The sequence below is a fragment of the Notolepis coatsorum genome, assembly GCF_963971535.1.
Source record: "Notolepis coatsorum genome assembly, chromosome: 17".
Classification (NCBI taxonomy): Eukaryota; Metazoa; Chordata; class Actinopteri; order Aulopiformes; family Paralepididae; genus Notolepis; species Notolepis coatsorum.
This window is the reverse complement of record NC_140181.1, coordinates 42,770,475-42,798,157: the sequence shown is the minus strand read 5'-3', so window position 1 is coordinate 42,798,157 and position 27,683 is coordinate 42,770,475. Positions and strand designations below refer to the sequence as shown.

Genomic DNA, 27,683 nt, shown 5'->3' with positions numbered 1-27,683 from the left:
TTAGAAAACTATATAAGTGGAATTAATGATAAAAGACTGTGATTCTGGTCAAGTATAAAGCTGTTTTGAGTTTAAAATGGTAGCTATGTGTTCATCTGGTTATTCCCGATTCAAAAATATACATCTTGAATTGTAAAACAAAACTATAAAGTAAATTTAGACAGTAAAGCTATTCTCTGATTTGAAACAAAGGAGAACAGCCATTAGGCTCCAAAGGACAGCCCTTATTTCAAATCTAAACTTAGAAGAGCCGTGATTGGAGGAAAACATCTTCTTGACGTCACTTCTGTGACATCACGCAGACACTCCCGGCTCATTGATAAAAGGGGACAGGCTGAGCGGGGAGGAGACACACTGAAACGGAACCAACACAGGAACACACCCCACCTTCACACAGAGGAGCGGCAGCAGGAACAAAGGAACACACGGAGGAGAAACTTTTGGAACGAGAACAGAACCTCTTTGTTTGTCACCAGACAAACAAAGACCATCCACAACTCAACAACTACCATTCCTTAATCTACTTTCTTAGTCTAGTGTTGATTACAGACGGCATAGGGTCTCGTATATCAATACTATAGCATTTTAATTGAACCAGAACCATTGTGATTGCACTTTTAACTTTGAATTAAAAACAGATGCTGGTACAATTTCTCCTCTTTCATTCTCCTGCATAGCTGCCGTCGAACAAGGCCAGATTTATGGTCTTTTGAAAGTACAAGGGAATTAGGACGGACAATTCACAACGCAGAGTATTCAAGCTGGTTCTGATCTCATCAGAACAGAATTATAGACCCCTTGGTTACTTCATGGTCTTTGATCATACCAAGCTGGAGGATTTTCTTGATCAAATCAACCTATCACAGATCTCGGAAGATAGTGCTAAGCTGTTAGCTGCACCTATCACACTGGTTGAACTTAGAGAAGCGATTGCGGATATGCAACGGGGCAAGGCTCCTGGATGGGACGGCATTCCACCGGAACTCTATCTCGCATTCTGGGATGTACTTGGTCCCTTATTACTCTCAATGATTTTATACTCAATCAAAGAGGGCAATTTTTCCAGAGACGTCAATATGGCGCTTATATCTGTTTTACTCGAGAAGGATAAGGACCCCACTGAATGTGGCAGCTACAGGCCCCTAAGTCTCCTCGGAGCCGACCTAAAGCTATATGCCAAGGTTCTAGCCACCCGACTTCAAAAGCATATGACATCTCTAGTTCACCCTGATCAGACCGGCTTCATGAGGGGACGCCTGGTTACTGACAACATCAGACGGTTACTGCATGTGATTGATGCCAGCAAGGATGTTGCAGTCCCTACAGCGGTCATGTCCTTGGATGCAATGAAGGCATTTGACAGATTGGAGTGGTCTTACTTGTGGGCAGTTCTTAGAAGGATGGGGTTGGGTGAGGGTTTCATTCATATGATCAAAGTTCTCTACACAGGGCCTTCGGCCATGATCTTAACGGGGAAGTTCTGCTCGCCACTCTTCTCTGTCTCGCGCTCTTCTAGACAGGGTTGTCCTCTTAGTCCCGGACTTTTCGCCTTATCCCTCGAACCTCTAGCTCAATACATAAGACAATCCCAAATTATATCTCCTGTTTCAATTCAGGGCACACATCACCATATCAGCTTATACGCAGATGATGTACTCCTGTTTATGCAGAATCCCTCCATCTCTCTGCCTCATCTGCTCAGCATGATAGATGAATTTGGCAGCCTATCCGGCTTTAAGATCAACTGGCCAAAATCAGCTTTTCTTCCACTTAATGAGCCTGCGAAGGCTACCATCCTACCTGCAAACATACTTATGGTGGAGCACTTTAAGTGTCTCGGGATTGAAATATTCCCCACTATTAGCCAGACGGTAAGGTATAATTACTCCAGCTTGGGTGACAGGATTACGAATGACTTCAACAGATGGTCCAAATAAAAGAATTCATTACAGGCCTGTGCGTCAATAATTAAAATGAATATTTTACCCAGAATTTACTTTATCAGCTCCATGCTCCCGTTACCTCCTCCTGTTGGTTACTGGCAGAAATTGCACTCTGCCTCATATAAATTCGTTTGGAACAATAAACGTCCGCACTTGAAGAGATCAACTGCCCAAAGGAGTAAACTCGATGGGGGCTTAGCATTTCCAGACTTTAAATATTATTTTCAAGCTTTCTCTCTGAGACCTCTGATCACTTGGTTTGACGCTCAAGCAGCCGTGTCTTGGCGACCATTGGAGGAGAAGATGGTGTCCCCATATAGACTTCAGGATATTGTGTACACCAACATATCAATCAAGCAATGCAAATTACGATTTGGCCCTCTTATCACACATGTGATCCAGACTTGGCGTGACACCCAGAAAGTGGGTACTAACCGCCATCATTGGCACACGCATTCCCCTCTATTCAATAACAATCTCCTCCTTATTGGACAACAACCTATTAGGTACCCTAGATGGGAAAAGAAAGACATCCACACGTTGGGGGATATCTTCGATAACTCTGGTCTCCGATCTTTCCAGGATCTATCCAACGGATATGATCTCCCCGGTACCTCCTTTTTCTTTTATTTACAAATAAGAGCAGCTCTGAAGGCTCATGGCGTTCCATGGGACGTTCCACTAATGCATCACCGTTTTCACAAATTATTTTATGACAAAGAGACATCGAGAGGCTTCGTTTCTGACTTTTATCGCCATTTACTTATGTCCTCGTATAAAGACCTCCCCCTGGATACGATTTGGAGAAAGGATGTCCCGGAGTTGGATGTAGATTTTGATTGGGATGCAGTCTGGGAAAATGTTCGGTTATCCTTACGCAACCCAGATCACCAACAGATTCATAAACATTTTGTTCACAGAACTTATTTAACCCCTAGACGATTGAATCTAATGGGTCTCAGACCTGACTCTCGATGTACCTTGTGTCCAAACGGTGCCATAGGAAAATGTATGCATATGTACTGGGAATGCCTTCCTGTTGAGATTTTTTGGGAAAATGTTACCTCTCAGCTCTCAGATATTTTCTCTCTGACCATACCTGTCTCTACTGCTGTATTGTTATTGAATGATGTCTCTCAATTACCGACCTCTACACATGTGAAAAGACTCCTTTTAGCCGGCCTCACAGCCGCCAAAAATGTATTGCCTCACGTTGGATTCACCCAGATAAACTCTGTCCGAAGGTATGGATTCTTTTCTCACCTATCTTGATGTGATCTATCTGGAGATATCCACTGCACGTGTTATAGGGGTGAATTAATCTAATATAGCGATTTGGTTGGCTGCTGTGGAAAAGTTAAAAGAACGCATATTTCGCACCATTTCCCGCATTCAGGAATCCGGAGGAGGATTTCCGTAAATCTGTTGGTACGAATTTTTTACCAAGATATTTACCAAGGCACTTACGAACACGTTCGAGAATGAGGACCAATGTCTGCTTTATTATGGTAAAGAAATTGATGCCAAGTTAAGGTTGATTTTATAGTTTTAGTCCTTGTGTACAGTTGGTGCACTTGTTACTCACTGCATCTCTGCGTAATATGTGGGTGCGCACAACATGCCTCACATATATAGCCTGTAATTTTAAAGAATGTACCATGATGTAACCCCATTAAAGTCAATTAACAATCAAGCAACAATCGTTTTGCCTTTGCTCAGTAATGTCAAAAATAGAACCATAGTAAAGTGATACCATATTTAGTTCCTGAAAGTTAATTCCCCCCAAATCACTTAATGATGTGCTTATGTAGTTGAGTCTACACAGTCCTCATTATCAATGCTTAAAATAGTTAGTTAAAAGCGATCAGCTGAAGTCAAGTTGTTAGCCTTTATTTTTCACTACTATATGCCTCATATGTTATGGTAAATTACTAGGGGCGTAAAAGTACACGTATCCGTACCGAACCGAACCGGTTCAGTGTGTACCGTACCGTACCGAATGGCTGTGTAGTGTACCGAACGAATACAACGGTATATGTTAACCACTAACGACCGCCCACTGGGGGCTGTTTTTTTCACAATCTAATATAATTATTATTATTTTTTCGATTATTAATGATTAATTATTAATTTCAATATAGAATATTCGTTGACAGCCCTACAAGTACAATTAGTTACTGCACACTACATCACCCCTGAGTGGAACATGGAAAGCCAAACTTTCCCCCACTGTACCGAAAACCCGTACCGAACCTTGACTTCAAAACCGAGGTACGTACCGTACCGTGGTTTTTGTGTACCATTACACCCCTATAAATTACACATTAATATTATACTTGAACTGGAATTCAGTTTACAAATGCCCACATTTTCTGGTGGCAGGGTGTCATGGTGACTACAGACCGTCCCTTAACCAGAAGGTCACAGGTTTGATACCTGCAACAGGCAATGTACCCATCTCGGTCAAAGTGTCCTTAAGCTTTGATCCCCTACCTGCTCCAGAGGTGCTGCAAATGGCTGACCTTGCGCTCTGACCCCTCTGGTGACATTCATACAGTCCAGTCAGTATTTGTGAATATGAACAGATCTTCCAAAATAAGAAACCCGAGGAGCGAACCCCTCATATTTGTAGATTGAATTTGTGAATTCATAGAATGTATACATATCTATACACGTTACTACTGCTCTTTATATAATAGTGCTCTTTGTTCTGAACCAAATACATCTACCCTGTATGGAACTGTCTATGTTCAAATTCAGTTGTATTGCCCATTACAACATACAGAGGTTTTGAAGGGGATACCAGTGCTAGCAGCTTGCAGATAACAAAAATGTCTGGTATCAATGAACCAACATGGTTTCAAGCAATAAGGAGGCCTGAGCTACTTTGAAGTAACTCATAGACCTTTTAGATTTTAAGTATTGCTTCCAAGTTTAAAGAATATTGTGCTGACATAAGGCTGATAATGTATTTCATCAGCATTGACAGAAAAGGTCATGACTGTAAACTCACTGAGATGTCGGCATCCTCCGCCTTGAGGTGATCAGCGATGTACTGAACTCCATCTATAGCCCGTTGCATGGCAGGGGAAATAGCGGGGACCATGACGTCCTGCCGGGTCACAGGGACTTTAGTGGGCTCTGTGGAGCACGTTCTCACTGGATGGTCTGTGAGGATGTTTTTCTTGAGCTTCCCCACCATCAGTTGTCCCCTGCCTGCTCCCCCTCCCTTGGAGCCACCGCCCTCGTTGTGCAGACAGCAGTACTGGAAGCTGCTGGAGCGACAGCAATGCTCCAGTCTCAGGGGGAGATCCTTCTGGTTGTCAGGCACATGCTCCACACTGAGCGAACAGCCATTTGGGGCCAGTGTCTGTAGTTCATCCCTAGGGATGGTGCGAAGGAGTCCCAGTGGCAGGGCTGGGGGAGAGTTGGTCAGCGCGGAGGAGGACGAGGCTGAGGAGGTGTGCCCCAGCTGTGGAGGCTCCTCTGGGAGAATTGAGTACTGGCTCGAGAGGGTCCTGCAGAAGAGCTGGGCCTTCAACGGTTGTTCTTCTGGGTTAAGGCCCACGAGTGGTGAGGAAGATGGGGAGGTGGAACACACTACATTGTTGGGGCTGTTGGACAGTGTGGCTGGGAGTGTTCCAACTACCTGGCTCATTTGCCCCAGTCCTGCTTCCAACCCTGTCCAAAAAGCCTGCGAGTGGCCCATTGCAGATACTGTGGTAGGCCGGTGCATCATCTCGATTAGCTTCCTGCAGTTCTCCTTGGCTGTGGCTGGTGGCCGCTTCATGAAGAGGACTCTGGGCACCAAGTCCAGAAAAACTCTACGCACCCACTGTGGCATACCGTGGGTACGTGGCGACCGGTGATGTACATTCAGCACAAAGACAGTAATTATAATGGAAAGTGTGACAAAGATCATGGTGAAGAGCAGATACTCGCCGATGAGTGGAATCACCAGCGACGTGGACGGTATAATCTCTGTGATCAGAAGGAGGAACACTGTCAGCGACAGCAACACTGAGATACAAAGGGTGATCTTCTCACCGCACTGTGACGGCAAATAGAAAACCAGCACAGTCAAACAGGAGATGAGGAGACAGGGGATGATGAGGTTGATGGTGTAGAAGAGGGGAAGTCTTCGGATGATGAAGTAGTAGGTGATGTCCGGGTAGATCTCCGTGCAGCACTCGTACTTCTTGGTGTTGTACTTGCCCACAGCGTTGATGATGACCCACTCCCCACTCTCCCAGTAGTCCATCTGGTCCACATCACTGGCCATGCTGATCAGGTCGATCTTGGCACGGTCATACGTCCACGAGCCGAACTTCATCTTGCAGTTCTGCTGGTCGAAGGGGAAGAAGGTGACATCAATGCTGCATGAGGACTTGTAGATTGCTGGGGGCATCCACTTGATCCGACCGTCGTGGAACAGGTGGGCCTTGGTCAGGTGGGTTACTGCAAAGTCCCCATCAGCACTGCAGAGGACACACAGGATATAAGGGGAGGAGGACATGAGGGGAAACCTGTTCATGGCAGAAGGTGCTTTTGCAAGAATGTTTGCACATTTTAAAACTTTCTTGATGGAATTGGCAGTCAAGAAGAATGGGATTTATTTTGTCTCCTAATACATACATTTATATGAACTACAGCAATGTTGGCCTTGGTTATATTTTGTGTCCATGGCCACAATTTTCAATTCACAATTTTGCCTGTTTTTAATTCTCGGTAACGAGTTATTACTGGGGCAGCCAATGCAAATGGTGTGATGTCCATGAACTCAAATGAAAGGTGTATGTGCTCAAAAGTGACAATTTTCTACAAACATTAAATTACTTTAAGGCTTTAGTCCTGAGACACAAGGTGTTTAAAAAAATCAATCACTGTAAAAGATGAGTGTGCATTTCTCAGGTCAGTATTTCAGTTCAATACATAATCTGATATGCATAAATAATGCCATTTTAATGAGCAGCAGCTTATCATCGAATTAACAATGCGTGTATTTATATTTCCCTCAGCTCAGTGGTCAATAAGAAACGTTTCCCTATAGTACTGTGCCAATCTGCGGCTACAATTCTAATTAGTCTACACAAATAATTGACAGAGTTTTGCACTCAACCTCAATGTTGTGTATTTCATCACGATGAGCGAACACAATCATGTGTGTGATGTTTCATGAATGGTGATGAAAAGGGGAACGGAACATTTCAATTATTCATGATGGAAAATCCAGTTTTATGTTTGTCTGGCTTATCGGCATACTTTCCTTACTGAGGATGTAATATATAGGCCTACCCATTTTGAATCAGTCAAACATAATACATGTTTGTCCTGGACACTACAAATACATCTAATTATAGTTCATCCTCTTAAAGGGATATTTCCCTTTGGTAGAGCTTGTCATATTTCAGCAGTCTATGTAAGGCCCTCTACAAGTAAGCTAGCGACCACTGCTGTGCCTGTTGTCTGCTGTCAACACCACCATTCCTCCCAGGTATCAGGTTCCTCATTCAATTCCAAAATGATATTGATACAGATTGTTTTTACTTCAGAAGAATGATATTTTAGACTTGGTCCTCAAAATGAATGGAAGTGAATGAGGAGCCTGGCACCTGGGATGAATGGTGGTGTTGTCAGTGGACGACAGGGACAGCAGTGACTCTAGAGTCATCTATAAGGAAGCTAGCAACCAGACAGAGGTTAGACTGCCAATGTTTGACAAGTTCTACTAAAGTGAAATATACCTTTAATTCCCTGCCTAATGTATTGCTTTGTACTTTGTGGTAGGTTTTGTTTATGACTAAGCACATTACAGCTGACAATGTTCCCATTAATCTCAGCTAAATTACTTTATGACATTGTCAAAGGACAGAATATATTTGGCACAACTGCAGAATCTTCAGGCACCCCTTTTGTTGGAATTAAACCATCAAACTTGGGATGTTAATGGTTTGAATGACTTGTCATCTGTCATTTGAATGACAATGACACACCATGTAATCATTTTCAAATCACTATTAATGAATACAATTGGTTACCTGGCTTGCATTTCAATTATGAGAAACGTGGATAAAATGACCTGACTCATAGCCCTTACAGATATGATGTGGCAAGGGCACTGCTGCGCTCTGAAACCCATTATTTCCCATGGCTTGTGCCACATGACGACAGCTTATTGTGCCTTTCACATAGGACATGGCATCGGTGGGGCGGTTAGGTGGCGTAGCGGAGATTGCGTTCGTCACCAACCCCGGAGCTGTCCGTTCACACTAATACAATTGGCTGTATTAGAGGGTGGGAGAAGCTGGCGGGGTGGGTCCGGGTCGTTGTAAACAGCGACTCCTACAGTTCGGTCGGGGCGCCTGCTAAGCGCGGATAGGACCTGAGTGGGATAGTGTGATCCTTCCACACGCTACGCCCTCTCAGGGAGGATCCGCGCTGCCAGGTGAAAAGAAGCGGTTGATTGGCTGGACGTGTGTCGGAGGAAGCACGTGATAGCCTCCACTCTCCCAGATGATCTGACTGTGGGGGGTAAGTGCGCAGCGACCAGGAAGGGGATTGGGAATTGGCATACGACTAACATTGGGATGGGAGAAAATCGGAGGAAAAAGATCAATAATAATAAAAAAAAAAAGGACATGGCATCGGCAATGTCAATGTTATCTATCATTCTCCTACTGTCCTGAAAACCCGGCCATTAGATTATGTTATCTATCATTCTCCTACTGTCCTGAAAACCCTGCCCATTCGATTATGTTATATCGTTCTACGTTCCACAAATCATGTTAAACCCAGATTCGGCTCAAACAAGGGACTAAACACGTTTAGCAATTATGCCACGTCAATGTGGAACGCCCTACCCAAAGCTGTAAAGGAATGTGAATCACTACCCACTTTCAAAACCACTTTCAAAACCACTCTCAAAGAACACCTACGGAGGACTGCATTTAGAAACTGGCCCCTGTAAATGTCCTAACCCAACCCCCTCCAATGTACAGTAAATGACCAAGTATGGTTTGTCAATATTCCAATGTACAGTTTTGTTTGTACAGTTGTACAGTGTTCCCCACCCACCCCTCCTACCCCCCCACCCCACCCAGGCAACCACCTCCAATGTACAGCCCCCTTCCCCCACCCCACCCCTCCTACCCAACAACCCCACCCCACCCCACCCACCCAACCACCTCCAATGTACAGCCCCCCAGCCCCCACCCGCCAAACCCCACCCCACCTATCCAACCTCCCCCAATGTACAGTTTTTACGTCAAATGTATATACTCTCTTTTCTGGACTCTTTTTGTATCACAAACAGTACTGTATTTGCAAATCTGGTATGTCATAAATGTATAGATGTAGCAGTACTGTCTATCTGTATGTCATGTATGTCATATACTGTATGTCCTGATTAATTGAAAATGGGGGACCCTGATGTAAACAAGACGAAAGTCTTTCTCTGGTCTGCACCTGCAATTGTGTGTATTGAGCTGTACTGTATTGTACCCATTCTGCAATCTGTTAATAAAGTTTTCAATCAATCAATCAATCAATCAATCCTGAAAACCCTGCCCATTTGATTAGATTATGTCATCTATCGTTCTACTATCCTGAAAACCCTGCCCATTAGATTATGTTATCTATCGATCTCTTACTCTCCTGAAAACCCTGCCCATTTTGCTCTCTCCTCTGTCATATCTTGTCAGATGTGAGCAGTTCAGATCGCTTCCTTCTGCGCAGAACAAAGCCTGCCACTCTGCGAGCTCGTAGTCATACCCAAGGTTGGACTAGCTGCGTGACTAATCACCACACCCCCAATAGAAACAAAAGGCAGCCGGTCAGGCAAAGGAAGAAAAGTTGATTATGGCACGATTTCCCACATAATCCCAGGTGTGTTGCCAATGCAATGTAGATGATCGTATTATCAATTGTACTGCTCTTCTTCTGAAAACCAGCCACCCAAGTTTCCTCCTCCGTGACATCAAGTCAGATGTGCCATGAACCCAGTGGCGAGCGCAGCCACTCTGTACCCATACTCTCATATTTCGTTTTCTGAATCTGTGCAAACTTTTAAAAAGTAACATACTATTGGTCAGTCAAAGAGAGAGAGGTTAGCTGACGAGCACACCAGACCAGCTTCAAGTGGATGGAAATATTCTGTTAATGGGTTTTCTCATGGATACTATACTGGGCAGAGTATCGAAGGTACACGTGAACAGCTTTACCCATACAGTGTAAGACTTTAAAGGGGAATGCCACCCATTTTAAGAATTCTTCCTGTGCCCCAGTACAGTTTAGTACATATTTGTGAACACGTACCACTCTTTATGGCCTTCACATTTTATGGCCTCCTAAAGTCAGAGCTCTCGTTTCATTTTCAGAAACCCAGATTTTACATCCCAGTTACATCACCGATTGGAAGGTTCTCTCTTTTTCCTTTAGAGGAGAGTGGTGTTCACAAATACTGATTGAACTGGAAGAATGTTATATGAACTCTTTTTTTTATCCACTTTTTCTCCTTCTTTTTCTGTTTTTCTCCCATCCCAATTTAGTCGTGCCAATTCCCCCCTCCCCTGTCTTGATCGTTGCTCGCATGTGCCCCCCACTGGTCGGTCGTAGGGAGGGTTGAAGAATCTATCGCATGTCCCCTCCGATACATGCGGAGTCAGCCAGCCACTTCGTTTTACCTGCCGGCACGGACTCTCATTGGCGAGGTGTAACGTGTGGGAGGCTCACACTACCCTCGACATCTCTTGTCCTTGCTGTGCAGGCACCCTGACCGACCTGTAGGAGTCGCTGTTTACAATGACCAGATTACCACCCATCAACTCCCCTCCCGCTGACTCTGCCAATTGAGTCAGTATGATGGCCGGCCCAAGCCGGAGGCAACGCTGACAGCCGGATTCTATACCGGTGTCTCATGCGTTGGTGACGAGCGCTTAGACCGCTGCCCTGTTATATGAACTCTTAAAATGGGTGACGTTACCCTTTAACTGGAATATGGCCAGTAGCGGTGCATGAATCACAGTACTTGATATGACTCAAGTCCTCACTTGTTGTAGAGCACTATGTCAGGCCTCCAGATGATCTCAGAGGGAATGCGAATGGAGGTGACGTTCTCATAGTCCTCTGGGTTCCAGCGAAGTTTGTAATCGTTCCATTCCTGTAGGAGAACATTCATGTTGTGGAATGAGTCACAACAACAGCAGCAGCAGCAGTAACAGCAACAACAACAAAATCCAATCTTTATTTATGCTGGATAGTGTCTATTGTGTGCTGTATTCATTTTGATCATTACATACCTGTTTGACCCAGACATTTGTTGTCATCATCTGGTTCTTCTCATCCTGTTTTCATAAAAGCAGAGAGGAAAGTCATCATGATAAAGACAGAAAGTCTTCCCTTCATTTGTCACAGCAATAAAATACACGATAGCATCCCAGCAAATCACGTCCCAATAACTTTAAACATGCCAACTCCATTCATGAATAATGTATCGGACAAATCAACACACATATCCTCCATTTACAAAGATTGATTCATTGTGTAATTACACGTGCTGCGCTCCGTGCACAACAGTCCCTGCTGAATCTGCCACAGCTCACTCTCCCCGACCAACTCTCCAGCAGCCAACATGGGCCAGTCAGACACACTACAGTCTGGGAAGCCCTCGGGAGCAATAGGCTGCTATGTCCGGCCAGAGTTGAGTGGTTCTGGAAACCACAAGCAGACATTTGGTGCTGGGGAAAGGCATCTACTTGTGTGTCAGAACGTTGAGGCTGACCCCCATAGGGATGCAGAGCAAGCATGTTGAACACTGAACTTAATGAGTAAGGGGCTATTAAACCAGCGGTGCTCATTTACATTACATACAGTTTCACTGCTGCTTTGTGCCCATTTGACCTTGTAGCCATAAAACATTTCAAAAGTTTATTCACAGGAGGGATATATATGCTATGCTATGCTGCTCTACATTGATGAAGCGAACTGTGTTCAACATGTACCGCTGTGAGTAGCTAAATAACTGATCAACACGTACTGCTGTGAGGAGCTAAATAACTGATCAACACGTACTGCTGTGAGGAGCTAAATAACTGATCAACACGTACTGCTGTGAGGAGCTAAATAACTGATCAACACGTACTGCTGTGAGTAGCTAAATAACTGATCAACACGTACTGCTGTGAGTAGCTAAATAACTGATCAACACGTACTGCTGTGAGGAGCTAAATAACTGATCAACACGTACTGCTGTGAGGAGCTAAATAACTGATCAACACGTACTGCTGTGAGTAGCTAAATAACTGATCAACACGTACTGCTGTGAGGAGCTAAATAACTGATCAACACGTACTGCTGTGAGGAGCTAAATAACTGATCAACACGTACTGCTGTGAGGAGCTAAATAACTGATCAACACGTACTGCTGTGAGGAGCTAAATAACTGATCAACACGTACTGCTGTGAGGAGCTAAATAACTGATCAACACGTACTGCTGTGAGGAGCTAAATAACTGATCAACACGTACTGCTGTGAGGAGCTAAATAACTGATCAACACATACTGCTGTGAGGAGCTAAAGAACTGATCAACACATACTGCTGTGAGGAGCTAAATAACTGATCAACACGTACTGCTGTGAGCAGGGGCGGACCTAGCACATTTGGCGCCCTGGGCGAGCTTCACCACTGCGCCCCCCCCCCCCCCCCCCCAAAATCAAAACATCTTAACAGTTATCCAAGCCTGCTTGCCTCAACGACTACCGCCCTGTAGCTCTCACCTCCATAGCCATGAAGTGCTTCGAGAAGCTAGTAAAGGGCTACATCTGCTCCTCCCTCCCCATCAACATGGACCCCCTGCAATTTGCATACCGCCCCAACAGGTCCACGGAGGACGCCATATCCCATGCGCTGCACACAGCAGCATCACACCTGGACAAGAGGCAGGGGAACTATGTGAGAATGCTATTCATCGACTACAGCTCGGCATTCAATACCATAGTCCCCTCCATACTCATAGCCAAGCTCAGGGACCTGGGCTTGGGCTATGACCTCTGCCAGTGGGTCTTGGACTTCCTGACTGGCAGACCCCAGGTGGTGAGAGCAGGCAACTGCACCTCCTCATCCATCACCCTCAACATAGGGGCCCCCCAGGGCTGTGTTCTGAGTCCCCTCCTCTACTCCCTGTACACACACGACTGTGTGGCTCAGCGGAGTAGCAATACAATCGTCAAATTTGCTGACGACACAGTGGTGGTGGGCCTGATCTCTGCCAACGACGAGAGGGCCTACCTGGAAGAGGTCAAGGTCCTGGCGGGATGGTGCCAGGAAAACAGCCTCTCCCTGAACGTCAGCAAAACAAAGGAGATGATTGTGGACTTCAGGAGGTCGGGGGTCAAGGACTACAGCCCCCTCAGCATCGACGGGGCACCGGTTGAGAGAGTCAACAGCTTCAAGTACCTCGGAGCCTACATATCCGAGGACTTGACATGGACCACACACATTAACAGTGTGGTGAAGAAGGCACGACAACGCCTCTACTTCCTCAGGCGCCTAAGGAAGTTCCAAGTCAGCCAGAAGATCCTTAAGAACTTCTACTCATGTACAATAGAGAGCATCTTGACCGGCAACATCACCTCCTGGTTTGGGAATAGCACTGCAAAAGACCAAAGCAGACTACAAAGAGTGACACGTTCAGCCGAACGCACAATTGGAGGGGGGCTCCCCACCCTCCAGAACATTTACTACAAGCGTTGCAAGGGGAAGGCTAAGAGAATTATTAAGGACTCGAGCCACCCGAACAACTGCCTCTTTGAACTGCTGCCATCAGGCAAGCGATACAGGAGTCTCAAGGCGAGCACAGAAAGACTCGGAAGTAGCTTCTATCCCCAGGCCATCAGGCTGCTAAACGAACAATGAATGAACACTACACAACAACAACCACCAAACACACATAGCACACACATCCACACGCACACACTCACTTTAAACAAACACACTGTAGCACCCACTCCACACACTTTATAGCACACACCCACTTTAAACAAACACACTGTAGCACCCACTCCCCACACTTTATATTTATGGATGAAGGATTGCACTACAACTCGTACACCTTACTGTAAATTGTACCTAAAATTGTACCTCATCCCATTTCTGCTTTGCACTAGATAGTACTGTACATTAGTACACTGCATAGTATTGTGTATTGTATATTATATGGTAACTCAGAACATTGTACATATGTCTATACCGAACACTGTGACCTCATTTTCTTCTTCTAAATTCATGCTATATTATGTTATTATGTTATTTGATACTATCTTGTCTAGCACAGTCTCTGGAGCGTAACAGTAAGAAGCATTTTGTATGAAAGTATTCTGTACTTCTGTATGACAACTATTAAAGAACTTGAACTTATACAGTAAAGTACTGCACCTTTATTTTTTACAAGCAAGAACAAGAGCTAAGAATAAATGTAAAGTGCACACTAAAGAATTAAAACAAATAAACAACTTAGCTAACACACAATAATAATAATAACAATAACAAACAATAAAATAATGTGCAAATTTGCTTTAAAATAAAATTATGTATTGTAAAATATGTTATACATATATAATCTTTATGTAAAAAAATGCTAAATAAAAAAACAAATAAATAAAAATTACAAATTCACTTTGTCTCAAGAACTATTTACATTCCACTCCCTATCATCACACTTCAAGGTTAGCCTGTAGCTCCTACTGGTTTCCATTTACAGTGCAATCCTTCTGGCCTTCCTCGCTGCAAAGTCATCAATCACATCATCATATGAAATCTGACCACCAACCTCATGTTTAATACTGATTACAGCCAGACCACTGAGGCGTTCTTGAGCCATGGTTGACCTCAGGTATGTTTTCAAGAGTTTTAATTTGGAAAAACTCCTCTCGGCTGAACCTACTGTTACTGGTAGCGTTGCACTGATCCGCAGAGCAATACACAAGTTGGGATATATTTCTGTGAGCTGCTTTGTGTGTATGAATTTCAACAACTCAAGAGTTGTCATGCTCTTTGATGGCAAGTCAGGTACATTTTTCAACTCCTGAGCCAGCTCCTTCCCATCCAAATCAGATTGCCCTCCATGGTTTAAGGTGTGTACAAGTGCCTCTGCTTGCTTCATCAGCTCTTGGTGTGGCAGGTCTTGGAAGTTGTACAAAATTGCATACTGCTTGAATGAATGAATGAATGAATGAATGAATGAATGAATGAATGAATGAATGAATGAACATTTTATTTAACAGATTGCAGAATGGGTACAATACAGTACGGCTCAATACACACAATTGTTAAGGGGATGCAGACCAGAGAAAGACGTTTGTCTTGTTTACATCAGGGTCCCCCATTTTCATTTCATAGTGACATTTATGACATACACAACATACATGACATCATGACATTTATGGCATAGGGACATACAGGTATATAGTACATTTGTGACATATACGATATGCAAATATACAGTACTGTTACCCATAGATCCTAACAGTGACTAGTGCTGTCAATCGATTAAAATATTTAACTTGATTAATCGTATGATTGTCCATAGTTAACTCGCGATTAATCGCAAATTAATCACATTTTTTTTTACCTTAAACAGATCTTTTTCAAGTTCCAAGTTTTAATACTCTTATCAACATGCGAGTCAACAAATGCTTGCTTTATGCAGCCATTTAACACAAAAGGATGACCCTCATGCATTGCAATTTTCCATCAAATTCAAAACAGAGTGATGCACAAAATAACTTAAAATAAAATAATAATTTAAAACAATGAATAAAGTGTGCATGAAATAATAGGGGAAAGAAAACGTTAGGAACTTGTTACATTCACCCACACAAGGGCTGAGTAATCACACACCCCCCCCCCCTCTCTCTCTCTCACACACACACTCTCCCATCTCTCTCTCTCTCTTGCCCCTTCCTCATCTCTCTCACCCCCCTCTCTCTCTCTCTATATCTCACACACACATACACACTTCAGAAACAAAAATAGTATCAATGAGAGCATCAATAATACACCTGAGTGAAGTCTAGTAAAAAAATAATAATAAAAAAATTTAAACGTTTTTTTTCTTTTCTTAAAAGTTAATCGTGAGTAAAAAAAAATAGTGGCGTTAATAGAATCGGGCGATAACGCGTTAATACCGTGTTAACTTTGACAGCCTAAATATACATATGATGGGGTATTGGCATGTTTCTCTTCTTCTTTTCTTCTCTTTTTATACTGCGACCCGGATGGCTTTTGTCTCTAACGTTAGTATTTCTTTCCTCGACGCTCAATTCTATAAACACTTGATTGATACCCATCAATGCACAGCGCTCTAGCATGTTCTGACTGTGAACACCTGAAGCCGAGGCTCAGATCGACTGACTGTTTTAGATTTTTGGCACATTTTCCCTTATGTTAGAAATTTTTTTTATGTAAAAATAATGATTGCAGATATAGAGGGGGGCACCAAAACTGCGCCAAGCAAAACAAAAAATATTATAAAGAAATTAAAAATGAAATAAAAAAATTACATTTAATTTTTAATTTTTATTTTGGCGCCCCCCTCTGGGTGGCACCCTAGGCCAGGGGTTCCCAAACTTTTCAGGCCAGGGCCCAGAAAATAAGGCGTCAGAGAGCCGTGGCCCAATGCACATCGTCAGGCTTTTTTTTTTTTTTTTTTTGCCAGGCGACCGATTTTTTAAGCCAAATATCACTTCAATCCTATTAAGTTAGTTCAAGTTAGTTATTCATTTATATGTGCTATTTATGAGAGGGCTAACTTGTTGCAAAATGATAATGATAATAATAATAGCCTCATTAAAATACTATTGTTGCTTCGGCTGTTTTCAGCGTTTTATGTGCATAATCTGTTATTTAGTTTGAAATGTTCGTTGAAATAAGTAGATTTTTCGTTTTTGTTTATTTACTAAGTTAATATAAAACCATATAGTCACATTTTAGAATACAATAGAATAGAATTTTAGAATACAACTAGAAACACTGTCCTGGCCTGCTTCTAAGTTCAGTGGCCTGACAAAAAAATATAATAATAAAAAGTTTTTTTTTTTTTTTTTTTTTTTTTTAAATCATCTCGCGGCCCACCCGTGGCTGCTCGCGGCCCACCTTTGGGTCGCGACCCCGACTTTGGGAACCACTGCCCTAGGCAACCGCCTATATCGCCTGTAGGAAGCTCCGCCCCTGGCTGTGAGGAGCTAAATAACTGATCAACACGTACTGCTGTGAGGAGCTAAATAACTGATCAACACGTACTGCTGTGAGGAGCTAAATAACTGATCAACACGTACTGCTGTGAGGAGCTAAATAACTGATCAACACGTACTGCTGTGAGTAGCTAAATAACTGATCAACACGTACTGCTGTGAGTAGCTAAATAACTGATCAACACGTACTGCTGTGAGTAGCTAAATAACTGATCAACACGTACTGTTGTGAAGGGCCAGATTAAACCGAATATATATATTTATTTATATATATTTAATTGTATTTGTATATTCTCTAATATTCCCTGATATCCCTTGTATATTCCTTGTACAATATGCATTGAATATCCATTCTAGCCTACTGAACATCCCATAATAGTCTCCATTCTACTATTGGTCGAGACCTTGGTGCCAGGCTGCCATACCCCTCAGACCCAGTTCAAACGTACCGCTCCACATGTACGAACAAGTCCTAGTTCCGCGTAGGAATCTGGCTACCGCACCACTAATGGGACTATTTGTTCATAGTGCGTATATATACTGCGCTACTAAAGTAGGACTTTCTTTTCAGTCCAGTTTCTTACCCTCCAATAGAGTCACAGACGTAAAGCCTCCCCGCGACGCCACGTGTGGGAGTAAGGCCAAGTTCGCCTACCATCGGTATTGAGACATCGTGTATATTAATATTTGAATAGTCATATTTGGCACTATATCGTCGAGTTGGACGTAGTCTATTAAGCTAATAATAGTCTGTTAATATATAGTGCTTCGTGCGGTGAGAATACTACCGTAGTCAGTACCCCATCGTTTCGGGCAGAGAACTGGCTGCTTACCCAGGGTGGTTGACCCCACGTGAAGCTGCACCCGAGGAGCCCCAGAGCCGACGAGCGAGTGGACCTGTATACCGGATTATTCTACCGACGACAGCCCGCCTTCCCAGGCACGGATTATGCTTTGTACACATTGATTATTCCATGGATAAAGACCCCCGACACTGCCGTGTGTTGGAACCCCCCCCCCCCTGGAGAGGACGCAAGGTGAGGAGACGCTCTGCAAGACGAGGTCGCTTCACGTCTCTCCTCCGTGGACCGGATGACGCCGGCCCACAAAGAGTCCACCTGCTTTCATCTGTGGTCCAAGGATCGCCGGCGCATTGAACGGCACTACAGTGGGTTCACCTGGGATACCCTTGGCCGGATGAGGCAGTCGGATTCTACCCCCCCCCCCCCTTCCTACTCCTGTCGGCTTACAAGCGACCGGATTAACCCCCTCTAGTGTATCCAGTATATAATCATTAAAGTATCATTGCTGTTATTCCTTAACTATTCCAGGTCGTATATGTACCACCTGCGCCTTCAGAGATTGGACATTCTCTATTGATATACCGACGAATACTCTTGCCATAAAAGTGCATACTAATTCCATTCATAAATGTGATTGATTTGATTAAGTGCTTGCTCTACACACCATCGCTGTGTAGAAATAAAGACCTATTTCTAATTTGTACATTTGTGTTGGATCCGTTTCATCTACGTGAGAGTGTTTATGATAATATATTTATGCCGTGTACTGGGTGGCCGAATATTAAGTACAAAGGTAGTGGTAGTAAGTATCATATCTAGTAATACAGTCAGGGAATTGTACCCCTCAGTTACAATTGGTCCTTCGAGCCGGAGGGTAATTAGTGTAATATTAATATAGTGTTATTAATATTGAAATGGCCTATGATGAACACTCCACGAAACGATCCTCCTAACCAACGCCTGCAGCGCGAACGACGGCTCCCTCAGTACTTAGAGGCTTACGCTGTCAGTCAACAACCTAGTCTTCTACTAACAGTAAACGCGGTAAAACTAGAAAGTAAAAGTATGTCTAACCCCAACGCCCAGACTACCCCGACCATAGAGGCCCCTACGGGCTCTAATGTAACTGACCAAGTTCACGGTGGGGACCAGTGGGAACCAGACATGACTTCACACCCCGCCAGTACTGAAGAAGTAGTCCCCGATGAGTCCCGGGAGGAATACAACGCTACCGAGAGAGAACTCGGCACGGAAGAAGACGGGGAGAGCACCGTGGAGATAGAGCTCCAAGGCTCCGCAAGGAGTACCCCGAGGGAAGGCTCCCCTATACAACCGCCTTCTCCCAGCGAGGCAGAGAGGACCCTACAGCAGGCCTTCCTCATCAGCCTGAACGCCGCTGCTGAACGCGACCGACTGCAGATCCAGCAGCGAAGCGAACACGAGCAGATACGTCTAGAAATAAGACGCATTCAGATGGAAGAGAATGTGGCCCGAGAACGAGCCGGTGCTCAACGGGACGCAGCGCGCGACAGACAGCAGTCGCAACTAATGGAACAGCTGATCAGACGGACAACACCCTCTCCCTCCGCCAGAGGCTCCAGGAACTCGTCTAGACACACCTCCAGGGCGGCATCCCCTAGCCGAGTAAACAACCCTGAACTTGACCAACAGACGAGGTCTATACCCCCCACAGACCACCTCCCCCCACCGGTCCAAGCGAGACCTAGCAACCGGGAAGGAGCAGCATATCCTGTGGAGAGGCTAAACCAGAGACTACAAGCACTGGATGACCTAACTGAAGACGAAGAGGAAGAGGAGGAGAACCACGCCCGAAGACAGCACAGTACTCTACCGGACCAGGAGGTCCGGTACAGCCCAGGCTATACTCCCGCGGAGCTGCGCTACAGACCCCCGACTCTATACACGGGTGAGCACGACGCACGACCCGCACCGAGGAACAGCACCTGGACAAGCGGGCCATGGTACACTGCCGGTACCAGCCCATACCAAGGAGCGGGAGGAGACTCGCCTAGGAGGCCTCTCCCCCAACGCTCGCCGATGTATCCACAGTCAGCGTCATACATTGGCACGCCTATGGTACCCGACTTCACCCAAGAGAACCGGGCCCAGTATACAGAACTCCGCATGTGTCTGGAGACCATGTTGGTGGATGTATTGGATGAACGCCACAAATACGCCATCCTACTGAAGCACTTAAAGGTACCCCGCGCACATAATATAGCGCTCGCCTACGCGACTTCCACCACCCCATACACAGCAGCGCTGGTAGCATTGGACCAGAGGTATGGGCGCATATGGGATTACGTGATCCAGGAGATCCGACACATCGACCGCTTATCCCCAGCAATAGACAATCGAGCACTGGACGACCTGTCCATCAGAGTGCAGTCCCTGGTAGGGATGTTGGGAGCGCAAAGAGAGAAGGGGAGGCATGAACTTTACGCCAACTCAAATGTGGAAAGGATTCTGGAGAAGCTGCCGCCCGCTCGTCAGGAGCGCTTTAGGCGGCAGAGGGACCACAGAGACCCGAATGGCCCCGAACCGAACCTCCTCGATCTAGCAGACTTCCTGGCGAGAGAAGTCAGCAGCCTACGGCTAGATACATTCGGACGGAGCACCCCTGGCTCCAGAGAAGGAACCAGACGACTAAATGATGGAAGAAGATCGGTGACTGTGATGCACCAATCGGAGTCAGTACCGAGCAGCAGGAGCCACAGTACCCCCTCCAGAACGGAGAAGTGGAAGATAGTGTGCCCCTACTGTGAGAAAGAACACTGGCTAGCGCAATGTGACTCCTTCCCCAAGCTGAACGCGGAGGAAGCAGGTCAATGGATAAAGTCCAACAAGCGCTGTTTTCGCTGTGCGCGCTCACACATGGCAGCCGAATGCCGCTTAAAGAAAAGGTGCACCAAGTGCGATGGAGCCCATCTGGACATACTTCACGACAGTAACAGACGGCGCCCTTCACCCGCACCATCCAGCCGCAAAGCGAGCGTCATGTACATCGATCCCGCCAGCAGCAGTGGAGCCCGAGTACTCCTAAAAGTAGTGCGTGTGACACTAAGCTACCAGAATAAAGTCCTGGACACTTACGCCGTCCTCGATGACGGGTCAGAGAAGACCCTGCTGCTCGCCTCCGCTGCGGCCCAGCTAGGGCTGCGGGGAAGCGAAACCCAAATGACAATTCGGACAATAAGACGAGATTTGAAGACGATAAAGGGCGAGAATGTCTCATTCTCTATCGCAGCAAGCGGCCAGCCTGAGCGACGGTACCAGATTGCAGACGCTTTCACCAGCCAAGAAATAGGACTGTCGCGGTACACATACCCCGTCGCCAAGCTGATGGAGAAATATGTACATCTGCGCAAGTTACCGATCCCGCTCATAGACAATGCTATGCCGACCCTGTTGATAGGCTCCGACCATGCAGACCTCATTGTCCCGATAGACCGGGTTCATACCGGACCCCGAGGCTGTCCTGCAGCAGTCGAGACCCGTTTGGGATGGACTCTCCAAGGCCCGCTCGCCAAATCTCTCAACCGAAGTACAGCCACTAGATGTCTCCACTCCCGAGTCACAGAGGGAGAAACCGCACTCCTGCAACACGTAGAGCGGCTATGGACCTTGGAACAAATGCCCTTTAAGAACGGAAAGAAAGACATTCGCTCTAAAGATGACATTTACGCCATTCACCTCCTCGAGACAGGGACCAAGAGAGTCCCGGTCAACGGCGTGTTGAGATACGCCACGCCACTCCTGCGGCGAGAAGGAATGCCTACTTTCCACGCCAAGACAGACGCCACAGAACGGTACCTGCTGAACACGGAGCGGCGCTTAGCCAAGAACCCCGCCCAAGAGAGTGTATACCGCGCTGAGATTGAGAAGCTCATCACAGCGGGACACGTCACAAAGATGGACATTAAAGAGGCTGACCAGACCACTGAATCGTGGTACGTGCCTCACCACAAGGTCCATCACAACGGTAAAGACCGCATAGTATTTAACTGCAGCTACCAGATCGGATCCCAAAATCTGAATAAAGAGTTACTGCCCGGTCCCACACTCGGCCCCTCCCTACTCGGCGTTCTACTCCGCTTCCGCCAGGAAAAGGTGGCCATCAGCGGGGACATTAAAGGAATGTTCCTGCAGGTGAGATTAGTAGAGGCGGACAAGCCCCTGCTACGGTTCCTATGGAGAGAGAAGCCAGGAGATGAGCACCCAGCCATCTACCAATGGGAAGTCCTCCCCTTCGGAACGACGTGCAGCCCCTGCTGTGCTACATTTGCACTACAGAAACATGTAGCAGAGGACCCAGCAGCGGACGAAGAGGTCCGACACAGCGTAAAGAACAGCTTCTACGTAGACAACTGTCTACAAAGCCTTTCAACCCAGGAAGAAGCCGAGGCTCTCCTGATTAAACTCCGCGCCTCATTGATCAAAGGCGGCTTTGATCTCAGGCAGTGGGCCAGCAGCGATCCGCAAGTACTGCGCAGCCTCTCCTCCGAGGACAAGGCAGCCAGCAGCGAGACCTGGATGGCTACAATCCCGGGAGAAGCCCAGGAGATGACCCTGGGATTGGTGTGGCGATTCAAAACAGATTCGCTTCACTACAGACACAAGCCCCTGACTACGGAGCAGGGAAGGCCGGCGGCGGCGCCGACCACCAGACGGAGTGTGTACACAACACTCGCCCGACAATATGACCCGCTAGGATGTATTCTACCGTACACCACCAGGGCAAAAATGATTGTACGAGCATTGTGGGACAAGGACCAGGGCTGGGACGACCCCATTCCCGCACACCTTGCATCCACCTGGAGAGAGTGGGAGATGGAGCTCCACTCACTCCCAGGCGTTAATATGCGCCGAAGCTACTTCCCACCCACGGTGAGGCCAGAGACATGTAAAATGGACTTACACGTCTTCAGTGACGCCTCAGAGGTCGCATACGGATCAGTAGCCTACTTACGGGCCCAAGAGAAGGGGGGAGAGATCTACACAGCATTTGTCCTCGCCCGCTCGAGAATAGCCCCACGCAAGCAACAATCTATCCCACGTCTAGAGCTCTGCGCAGCCCTAGCCGGAGCGCACCTAGCCACGCTCATCCAACGTGAGCTCACCATACCGGTGTCTAGAACAATCCTGTGGTCAGATTCCACGACGGTACTCGCCTGGATCAAATCGGACTCATGCAAGTACAAAGTCTTCGTGGGAGTCAGAGTCACCGAGATTCAAGACTTAACCGAAGAGTTAACCGGAGAAACAGAGTGGCGCTACGTTGATACAAAACAGAACCCAGCTGACGTCATCACCCGGGGGATGCCCCTGGATGACCTCACCCGTCGCAATGTCTACAGTGACGGCCCCGCATTCCTAAGACTCCCGGAAGGACAGTGGCCCATGCCTATCCCGAGGGAAGCAAGTCCAGAGGAGGTGGAAAATAAGAAGTCTGTGTTCTGTGGATTGAGCACCGTAGCCTCCACCGACCCTAACATAGACGATTGCACGTCCATAGAGAGTGCACAACAAAGAACATTCCTGCGGTACCACCCGGAGTGCAAGTCCCCCGCTGATATGTCAGCAGCTAACTACGAGGAAGCAGAATTGCTTCTACTGCAGCGAGCCCAGAGAGACTCGTTCCCCGATGAATTGGCCTGTCTACAGGGAGGAAAGCCCGTCCCATCCGACAGCAGATTAATTCATCTGGCCCCCGAGAGCGACGCTCATACCCTCATCAGAGTGGGTGGTCGCCTACGCAGAGCCCCCAATCTACCGGATGACATTAAATACCCGATCGTATTGAACAGCCGACACAAGGTCACAGAGCTGATTATAAAGAAATACGATGAGGATGTACATCACGCAGGAGCAGAAAGAGTCTTCGCGGAAATCAGACGTCGTTACTGGATCCTACAAGGAAGAGAGGCGGTACGACGCTTCCAGCGAACATGTCTAGACTGCCGCAAGTGGCGCGCGCAGCCCAGCATACCAAGGATGGCTGACCTTCCTCCATGTCGCCTCCGAATCGGTGACAAGCCATTCCACTCAACGGGTATGGACTGCTTTGGCCCGCTGCACATAAAGAAAGGAAGAGGAACCGAGAAGCGGTGGGGTATTGTATTCAAATGCATGACCACCAGAGCGATACACATCGAGCTTCTCCCGACCATGAGCACAGACTCATTCCTTATGGCCTTCCGTAGATTCACATCACGGAAAGGAAGACCGTCTACCCTATTGTCCGATCATGGGACAAACTTCAAAAGAGAGCTGAGAGAGAGCTTCCAAGCTATGGGCCCAGAACTTAAGACCCACCTCGCTCCAGCACAGGTTGATTTCCAATTCAACCCCCCAAACGCACCCCACTTCGGTGGCACTTGGGAACGAGAAGTGCGCTCCATAAAGACAGCCCTGTACGCAGTACTTGGGGCCCAGACTGTGGCGGAAGAAGTCCTAATGACAGTCCTCACGGAGATTGAGGGAGTACTTAACTCGAAGCCCCTCGGATATGTCTCCAGTGATGTGGCGGATATCGACCCAGTTACCCCCAACACACTCCTGATGGGGCGGCTAGATCCTGCATTACCACAGACAATGTACCGGCCTGAAGAAGCGAACGGCCGACGAATGTGGAGGTACAGCCAAGTATTAGCCGACAAGTTTTGGAACAGTTTCCTACTGCACTACCTACCGTCTCTACAGACCCGCCAGAAGTGGGTAAAGGAGAGAGACAATTTGACAGAAGGAACAGTCGTCATGATTATTGATCAATCACTGCCCAGAGCTATGTGGCCGGCCGGCCGCGTAAGCAAAGTGATCACCGGTGCCGACGGCAAGGTCCGAGCAGCTGAAGTGCTCGTCCAGGGTCGCACTTACACCCGTCCCGTGACTGCCTCGACTCCCAGACACAATCGATGATGACCATGACCCTACAACCCTATGACTTTGTGAAGTTGACTGACCCCTACAGCAAACCCTTATGTGTAAATAGACAACGCGATTAATCTGTCTCTGTTTAACTGATTAGGTCTGGGACCAATCAGGGGGTGGCTGTTGTGAAGGGCCAGATTAAACCGAATATATATATTTATTTATATATATATATTTAATTGTATTTGTATATTCTCTAATATTCCCTGATATCCCTTGTATATTCCTTGTACAATATGCATTGAATATCCATTCTAGCCTACTGAACATCCCATAATAGTCTCCATTCTACTATTGGTCGAGACCTTGGTGCCAGGCTGCCATACCCCTCAGACCCAGTTCAAACGTACCGCTCCACATGTACGAACAAGTCCTAGTTCCGCGTAGGAATCTGGCTACCGCACCACTAATGGGACTATTTGTTCATAGTGCGTATATATACTGCGCTACTAAAGTAGGACTTTCTTTTCAGTCCAGTTTCTTACCCTCCAATAGAGTCACAGACGTAAAGCCTCCCCGCGACGCCACGTGTGGGAGTAAGGCCAAGTTCGCCTACCATCGGTATTGAGACATCGTGTATATTAATATTTGAATAGTCATATTTGGCACTATATCGTCGAGTTGGACGTAGTCTATTAAGCTAATAATAGTCTGTTAATATATAGTGCTTCGTGCGGTGAGAATACTACCGTAGTCAGTACCCCATCGTTTCGGGCAGAGAACTGGCTGCTTACCCAGGGTGGTTGACCCCACGTGAAGCTGCACCCGAGGAGCCCCAGAGCCGACGAGCGAGTGGACCTGTATACCGGATTATTCTACCGACGACAGCCCGCCTTCCCAGGCACGGATTATGCTTTGTACACATTGATTATTCCATGGATAAAGACCCCCGACACTGCCGTGTGTTGGAACCCCCCCCCCTGGAGAGGACGCAAGGTGCGGAGACGCTCTGCAAGACGAGGTCGCTTCACGTCTCTCCTCCGTGGACCGGATGACGCCGGCCCACAAAGAGTCCACCTGCTTTCATCTGTGGTCCAAGGATCGCCGGCGCATTGAACGGCACTACAGTGGGTTCACCTGGGATACCCTTGGCCGGATGAGGCAGTCGGATTCTACCCCCCCCCCCCTTCCTACTCCTGTCGGCTTACAAGCGACCGGATTAACCCCCTCTAGTGTATCCAGTATATAATCATTAAAGTATCATTGCTGTTATTCCTTAACTATTCCAGGTCGTATATGTACCACCTGCGCCTTCAGAGATTGGACATTCTCTATTGATATACCGACGAATACTCTTGCCATAAAAGTGCATACTAATTCCATTCATAAATGTGATTGATTTGATTAAGTGCTTGCTCTACACACCATCGCTGTGTAGAAATAAAGACCTATTTCTAATTCGTACATTTGTGTTGGATCCGTTTCATCTACGTGACAGTGTTCATCATAATATATTTATGCCGTGTACTGGGTGGCCGAATATTAAGTACAAAGGTAGTGGTAGTAAGTATCATATCTAGTAATACAGTCAGGGAATTGTACCCCTCAGTTACACGTACTGCTGTGAGGAGCTAAAGAACTGATCAACACGTACTGCTGTGAGGAGCTAAAGAACTGAAGCTCTACTCACCACATCAATAAGTTGGGCAATGGAGAGGCCAAAATGGACCAGCACCACATCTGAGGTATTGGCGGCGGGCCGGGACAGCTTGTTGTAGCGGACAAACAGATCCCTGAGCAGTCGCTCCTCGGCATGGGCACGGGGTGCACCTTGAGGACAGACTGAGGACAAAAGAATGTGTTTGTTATAGGTATTTTGTTCACACTTTCCCAATATTACATGAAGAGGAACAATACCCCCCCCCCCCCACACACACACACACACACACACCGAGCGTCCACATGAACTCTCCCCGCTGCCATGCATCCTCCCTAATCCCTCACTCTCTGCTACATCACACAGGAGGTAGAGCTGTCATCTAGTAATCTGAAGGTTCCTGGTTAGATTTCCGGCTCCTCCCGGGCAGTGTCCCTGAGCAAGACACTTAACTGAGAATGGTTGCCTCTGCCATCGGTGTGTGAATGGGTGAATGTGAGGCAAACGTTTGGATAAAAGAGCTACATACAGTAAATGCAGTCCATTTACCACACACACACACACACACACACACACACACACACACACACACACACACACACACACACACACACACACACACACACACACACACACACACACACACACACACACACACACACACACACACACACCGTAACACAACATATACACAAACAATACTCTGCAAGCTAGCCTAACTAACCGCAAATTAATGGAAGTGGATATAGACCAGCTAGCCCAGGGGTGGCCAACCAGTCAGAGACTAAGAACCACAAAAATTACTGTGGTACCACAAAGAGCCACACCATATACCAGCGTTTCTCAACCTTTTTTTTCAGTCACGGCACCCTCTGTGTTTATGTGTTTATAGGTCTCACCCTCTGGCCTCTGAAGTTGCTAATGTCTTTTTTATTTGGGCCTCACAGGGTTAAAAGTACCCTGTGAGACCCACGGTTGCAAAATTACAAAATCACTTTTAGCCATTTAAAAAAAAAAAGTTTATTTAAAAAAATTTAAGCACATGTATAGTCAATTGGTCCTGTTGTTCAGCCTCACAATGCTATTTGATAGTAAATGTGTTTATATGTCCCACCCTCTGGCCTCTGAAGTTGCTAATGTCT

The 27,683-nt window shown here is 46.4% G+C and overlaps 1 protein-coding gene across 1 annotated transcript in view; it reads right to left on the bottom strand.

Annotated features, from left to right (window-relative positions):
* The window catches only part of chrna4b (cholinergic receptor, nicotinic, alpha 4b), a gene marked incomplete at its 3' end in the record, with an annotated part of 36,927 nt that extends 10,221 nt beyond the window's left edge, over nt 1–26,706 (bottom strand). Inside the window, exons 1-4 of the mRNA XM_084332571.1 lie at nt 26,575–26,706; nt 11,240–11,284; nt 10,991–11,100; nt 4,957–6,421 (exon numbers count right to left, since the gene is read on the bottom strand). Coding sequence (XP_084188697.1) covers nt 4,957–6,421; nt 10,991–11,100; nt 11,240–11,269 — 1,605 coding nt within the window. The 5' untranslated portion in view covers nt 11,270–11,284; nt 26,575–26,706. The remainder of the gene's footprint in view (nt 1–4,956; nt 6,422–10,990; nt 11,101–11,239; nt 11,285–26,574) is intronic.
* Between the last annotated feature and the right edge of the window lie 977 nt (nt 26,707–27,683).